The sequence below is a fragment of the Heloderma suspectum genome, chromosome 4 (genome assembly GCF_057233095.1).
Source record: "Heloderma suspectum isolate Gila_16-S chromosome 4, 16-S_ref, whole genome shotgun sequence".
In the NCBI taxonomy this organism is placed as follows: domain Eukaryota; kingdom Metazoa; phylum Chordata; class Lepidosauria; order Squamata; family Helodermatidae; genus Heloderma; species Heloderma suspectum.
In genome coordinates, this window is record NC_139461.1 from 70603392 (window position 1) to 70610440 (window position 7049).

The 7049-nt window shown below is 47.4% G+C and overlaps 1 protein-coding gene across 1 annotated transcript in view; it reads right to left on the reverse strand.

The window, feature by feature from the left end:
• The window catches only part of LOC146346987 (chloride channel protein C-like), a 109827-nt gene extending 103628 nt beyond the window's left edge, over positions 1-6199 (reverse strand). The window contains exon 1 of the mRNA XM_084848083.1: positions 5946-6199. Coding sequence (XP_084704209.1) covers positions 5946-6199 — 254 coding nt within the window. The remainder of the gene's footprint in view (positions 1-5945) is intronic.
• Positions 6200-7049: the final 850 nt, after the last annotated feature.

Below are 7049 nucleotides of genomic sequence, written 5' to 3' on the forward strand. Positions count from 1 at the left end.
TTGAAGGGATAGAACAACCTCCTGCTTAATGGAGGAAGCCTGATTCCCAGGCCCATCCAACTAGTGACCGGGGCCGACCCTGCTTAGCTTCTGAGATCAAACATGGGGCCATCGAGAGCTGTGAGCATGGTGGGCGTGGAATCAGCAGAAACAGGAAGAGTTTCTGATCCTCCAGTGAGAGTCTCCGTCTTTAAGAGCAGGAAAACAGCACAGCACTCGAGTGTGAACCAAGCTCATGCATTCGATGAAGCACCGCAATGGGGAAAATGGGTGAGTGTGGATAATCACGTTTTAATGCGAGAGTGTTTAACCCAACAGGACACTGAATTCATTGCGATGGCGGGCACAATGTAGATCGGCCCTATGTTGGATAATTGTTCTGAAAGAAAAAGAGAAGCTTAAGAAACTAAGGGTGTGCAGTCCTATGGGGATAGGTGGCCACCTCCAAACTCAGAGGCGACCACCTATCCAAAGCAGGGCAGGAGAAGCACAGAGGGGTTCGTTCCCTCTGTGCTTCTGCTGCGCTGCATTTTCAGCTAGACAGCTGTCTAGCCACGGGAGGATGGAGCAGGGGAGGATGCTGCTGTACGACACATTGGATGTGTTGTACAGGCATTTCCACCCTCCCTGCCCTGGAATGCCCCCTGAAACACCCCTTTTTGGCCACTCCATGCTCCTCTTGAGAGCGCAGAGGATGGGGCTGTTCCACGCCACCTCCAAGGCAGCGCGGAAGTGCAGGGAGGTCGGTTCTCCAGGAACCAACCTCAGAGTGCGGGCTCCAAGTTTGGTTCCTGGATAGCATGATCTCCTATGGCTATCTAGCTGCTATCTAGTGGCCATGGGATTGCTCCCTAAAGCTGGCAACTACAACATTTGTTATATCAAATTCAAATCTAATTTAACAGATTTATTCCAAAAATATTGATAACACAAGGCTCCTTACTGATATTTTTATCACTGTATCTCACAAAGCAATTTATATCAAGCCAAAATAAACATGTCCTTGTATCAATTGTATCAATGCACAGTTACAAGATGGGGGATACATGGCTCAAAAACACTACAAGCGAGAAGGATCTTGGAATTGTTGTTGATCACAAGTTGAATATGAGCCAACAATGTGATGTGGCTGCAAAAAAGGCAAATGCTATTTTGGGCTGAATTAATAGAAGCATACCTTCCAAATCCCGGGAAGTACTAGTTCCCCTCTATTCAGCACTGGTTAGGCCTCATCTGGAGTACTGTGTCCAGTTCTGGACACCACACTTTAAGAAGGATGCAGACAAACTGGAGAGGGTTCAGAGGAGGGCAACAAAGATGATCAGGGGACTGGAAACAAAGCCCTATGAGGAGTGGCTGAAAGAACTTGGCATTTTTAGCCTTGAGAAGAGAAGACTGAGGGGAGATATGATAGCGCTCTTCAAGTACTTGAAAGGTTGTCATAGAGAGGAAGGCCAGGATCTCTTCTTGATCATCCCAGAGTGCAGGACACGGAATAATAGGCTCAAGTGACAGGAAGCCAGATTCCGGCTGAACATCAGGAAAAACCTCCTGACTGTTAGAGCAATATGACAATGGAACCAATTACCTAGAGAGGTGGTGGGCTCTCCCACACTGGAGGCCTTCACGACAAGGCTGGACAGCTATCTGTCAGGGATGCTCTGACTCGGATTCCTGCATTGAGCAGGGGGTTGGACTCAATGGCCTTGTAGGCCCCTTCCAACCCTACTATTCTATGATTCTATGATTATTTGTTTTGTCAGCAAATCCTTATGGAAAATTCAGCATTAACTATGTAATCATATATACTAACAAGGATCTCCATTCTCTGAGTGCCAGTATTTAGACAGCCAAAACAGCATGATCCATGTACAAGAGGGGGGTATCAGCAAGCCTGGTAAAGCCCCAAGGTGTGCAGGTATACAGTGATAATGATAATGGGGGAAATGGGGCAGGAAAACCCCTGACACCACCCAATGAAGACTGAGCATGATAGGTAGCCATCTCGGGGTGTGTGCGTGGAGGGCTGGGGGACAATGAGACTGTGTCTCCATAACAATGGAAGGAGAAGTGAATGGAGGAGTATCAGACTTTTAAAAAGGAATCAGCTTTGCTGTGCTTTGGTCCATGCAGGGCTCCATGAGCAAGCGCTCAGCACCAGTAGAAATCATTTCACAGAACGTACTTCCAGGTGGGGTGGAGTTTGGAGTGAATGTCATCTGACTGGCAGAGGCTGCTCAAACAATATGAGAGGCTTTCCTCCTTTCCCCTGAAACTCCAGATGCACCTGCATTTCAGGAGCAAGCCTCATTGAGCACAATGGGAGTTACTTCCAAGAAGACATACATATGCTTGGCTGGGAAAGGGGGGGGGACACAGGGATGGGAAACCAGCCCCCTTTCTGACAGCAGGATCTCTATAACAAAGGTGTGAAGTAGTTACTTCCTAAGGCAATAAACCAAACAACAGAGAATTGCAGGTTCAGTAAAGTGCTTTACAGGCTTCAGGGAATCAGTGCTTTAAACTCTGTATTCAATTCAGGGGGATCTCTGTAAATTCTGATGTGGGCATTCAGAGGGCAATCCTCATTCAGCACAATGGGAGTTACTTCTGAGAAGACACTAATGGGTTTGTTGTGGGAAAGAGAGCAGTAAACACAAAGATGGGAAACCAGCCACCATTGTAACCCAATGCTGTGCAAGATCTCTATAACAAAGGGTCGAAATATTCACATCCTAAGGCAATAAACCAACCAACAGAAAATTGGAGCCCCGAGATCAAGCTTAACAGCACTTAGAGAATTGGGCTTTAAACTGTGCCATTTCAATTGAGGGGGATCTCTGTAAATTCTAGGGATGTACGAAAGGTACTTACCTTTCTGCGGATTATGCTGATGCTGGGGGGGAGGCGTTCCATCCCTCCCCCCGGAATCCTGGCCGGCCGGCTCCGCTCCGCAGGGATTCTGCGGAGCCACCAGCCGGCTCCGCCAGCAGCCGGACATCCGGACGCTGGCTAGCAGGGATGCAAATGGCGGCAGCCGTAGCCGCCGCCGTTTGCGTCCCTGCAGTCAGTCGTGATAGGCTACGTAAATGTTTACGTAGCCTATCATGGCTGATAAAAAAACACACGCGCGTATGCAAATGGCGGCGCCCATGGGCGCCGCCATTTGCGTTCCTTATTTTGGCATGTCTTAGTCTACATAAACATTTATGTAGACTAAGACGGCGAAACTAAGGGGAACGCAAATAGCGTAGACGCTATGCTATTTGCATTCCCCTTATTTTCGCCGTCTCAGTCTACGTAAATGTTTACGTAGACTAAGACGTGCCAAAATAAGAAACACAAATGGCGGCGCCCATGGGCGCCGCCATTTGCGTACGCGCATTTGTTTTTTTTAATCAGCCGTGATAGGCTACGTAAACATTTACGTAGCCTATCACGGTTTTTTTTTTAAATCTAGCCGTGATAGGCTACATAAATCTTTACGTAGCCTATCACAGTTTTTTTTTTTGTTTTTTTTACCTGGAAATGGCGGCGGCGGCAGCCAGTCGGAAGACCGGCCACCGCAGCCGCCGCAGCCGCTGCCGCCAGGAAGATCCGCCTACGGTAAGTCCCGTCCCGGGGGGGGCGGGGGGCTGTTCCACCACCGATTTCGGGGGGCCGAATGCGCTGGCATTCGGCCTTCCCGAGATCCGTGGTGGAACTTTCGTACATCCCTAGTAAATTCTGATGTGGGCATTCAGGGGGCAAGCTTCATTGAGCACAATGGGAGTTACTTCTGAGTAGACACACATATGCTTGTGCTGGGAAAGGGGGGGGAGAACACAGGTATGGGAAACCAGCCCCCTTTCTAACCCAAAACTGCCTAGGATCTCTATAACAAAGGGTCACAGTAGTTACTTCCCAAGGCAGTAATCCAAACAACAGAGAATCAGAGCCTCGAGATCACGCTTTACAGCACTTAGGGAATTTGGGCTTTAAACTGTGCCTTTTCAAACTCAGGGGGATTTCTGTAAGTTCTGATGTGGACATTCAGGGGAGAAGCCTCATTGACCACAATGGGAGTTTCTTCTGAGTATACACTAATTGATTTGCACAGGGACAAGATACACAAAGGAAATACCCCTTGACCGGGGTAACAGTAAAAGGCACACCCCTGGGCAGGGCTAGCATGCCCAAGGTAAATGTGGGGTTTGGGGCACACAGCAGCTATACCAGGGAGAACTCGACTTAAAGAAAAGAATCGGACTTTAAGCAGTCTCAGGAAATCTGTTTTTTCCCTGATAAGCTCCGGGGTGACTGCTGGATGGCCACGACCTCATGTATCCCTAACCACCTCCAAACGCAGCCAGCTCAGAGTAAATCACTCATGGAGACACCCCCCAGGTGGGCAGGAACAGCATTCCACACTTCTTCCATCTAATTACTAGAGTCTAGTAGCAAAGTGAGTGGCCCTATATTGATTAGTATGGCAGCAAAACCCAGACAGAAGGAGATAATTCATGCATGCCCAGGAGACACCCACAGTATACAGAAAAACATCAACATTCATTCATTCATTCATTTTATACCCCACCTTCCTACCAGTCAAGACAGCTAATAATAAAAGTCAAAATGTCAGGTAAAAACATAATTTCCATTCCGTTCTTTTAAAATGTTTTAATTGTTTTAATTATGGGATTGTAATATTTTATCTTGCTGTTCACCGCTCCAAAATCTTTGATGTGGAGTGGTATATAAATATTGTAAATAAATAAATAAATACTGTAAATGATGATAAAACAAATATATTAAATACACAACAGTAAAAGAATAAAAACAGCACCCAACCCAACAGACTGGCTTACATGCCATAGCTCTGCTTCAATTTTTTTAAAAAGTATTTGCCTGTTGGCAGAAGAACAACAGAGACAGAGCCAACTTAGCCTCCCTTGGCAGGGAGTTCCAAAGCCTTGGAGCAGCCACCGAGAAGGCCCTCTTTCATTCCGAAATGTGCCTCTAATGGCCAAGAGAAGAGCCTCCCCGGAGGTCTTAAAACGCAACATTAGATTTTTTAAAAAGAAGAAGTTTGGGGCCTGCATACATACAATGCCTTCCGCCTGCCATGAAACCCTGGTTTTATGAAGGCAAGGCACAAGCCCTTAGTATACTGGGCTGTTATCAGGCCTTCCTCTTGCTTCTCTTCTGTCTAGGCCCTAATGCAGGGAAAGAAACAGGGCTAAGGTGATACACAGCTGATGGTACGCATCCCTGGACCCCAATTTCCCCACCCCCTCTAGGATCCTATGTTACAGATCTGCCCCTTTCACATCTTAAAGCAGGCCTTCTTCAACCTGTTGCCTTCCAGATGTTTTGGACCACAACTCCCAGCATTGCTGACCATTAGTCCTGCTGGCTGGGGCTGATGGGAGGAGCAGTCCAAAACATCTGGAGGGAACCAGGTTGGAGAAGCTTTAATGGATTCATTGGAGCTGGTTAATTGGACTTGGACAGAAAATAGTTTCTTCTGATCCAAATTAACCCCTAATTGTTCATTTCCATTTCAAAGGGGCAGACCCCCTATCCTGGGGTTAGGAAAAGATACACTCAGCTCCTATACAGTGTGGGGATCGGGGTTAACCCCTACCTTTGTTCTGTATTGGTCTGGAGCAGCTTTCCCGAACCAGGTGCCTTCCAGATGCTTTGGACGACAACTCTCACCATCCCTGGCCATTGGCCATGCTTGCTGTGGCTGATGAGAGATGAAGTCCAAAACATCTAGTGGGCACCAGTGGGGAGGGCTGATCTAGAGGAATGAGGGATAGCTGCCCCAGACTCAAACCTGAGAGTTATGGTTGGGGAAGAATTCCCTGATAATTTATCCCTCCTCCATGTGCAATTCCTCATGGCCCCCAACGTGATAGTGCTAATTCAGTACTAAAATGCAGTATGCAGGCCATTGTTACCTGTAGGTTTGCCCCTGCAGCCATTTCTTGTAAACGTCACTGTGCGAAGGCAAGTAATCCAGACTCTCATGGACCGACAGTTGCTCCCTTTCCTTCTCTCGGAGATAAGCACGTCTTCCTGAGCAGCTGTTGTTGCTAGCGTTGCTGTTGCATCTGGGATTGAGAGTCTCAATCAAATCTGGCCGATCTTCTGCCAGCAACATTTGCTCTTCACCATCATCTGTGCTCCTCTTGCAAGAAAGGAGGGTGGGCATTTTGCAGAACCACAGGAGACAACAAAAGAGACCTCAGTCTGCAAAGTGAGATGCCTGACAAATACAACGGGGGGGGGGGGGATTCTGTCTATGCAACAAAGGCTCACTGATTTACGTGTTGGGTTGAGTCACTGCAGCAGCACAGCAGCACACAGATCCAACAAGTTTGTCTCACCCATAGCCTGTCAAATCTAGATCGTGTTTTATAGGTGACTTTCCCCCTAGATGGGTTTGGCACACAATAGATTGGAGACTACTAATTCCCTGAACCCAGGAACTCTTAGGTTTAAAATCAAGCAGCAATTACAGAAGGTTTGGTCCTACTCAAAATTCCAGTCACTTAATATAAAAATCTATTCATTTCATTTTCAGAAACAAACCCAAACTCAAAGGCAGCCTTCATAATAACGTCCAAGACCTACTGCCATTGTCTATGGTCCACTGGCTCTACTGCTGCTCTTTGTTGCTAGTGCTGCCTGTGTACCTGCCCTTCAGTGCCTCTTTGAGGGAGGGGATTGTTCCCTCTTGCTTAAAAGAGGCACTAATAAGACCTTTATTAAAGAAACCTTCCCTTGACCCAGGAAGTTTGTCAGACTATAGGCCAGTCTCGAATGTACCATTCTTGACCAAGGTGATCGAGAAGGTGGTGGCGTACAACTCTAGATGCTTCTGGATTATTCTGATTATCTGGACCCATTTCAATTGGACTTTTGGCTGAGATATGGGACTAAAGGTACAATCCTATGGCCGCTAGACAGCAGCTAGATGGCCATAGGGTTTTTCATTTTCTGGGAACCAAGCTCGGAGCCAGCCCTCCGAAGTTGGTTCCCAGAAAAACGCCTCCCTGCCC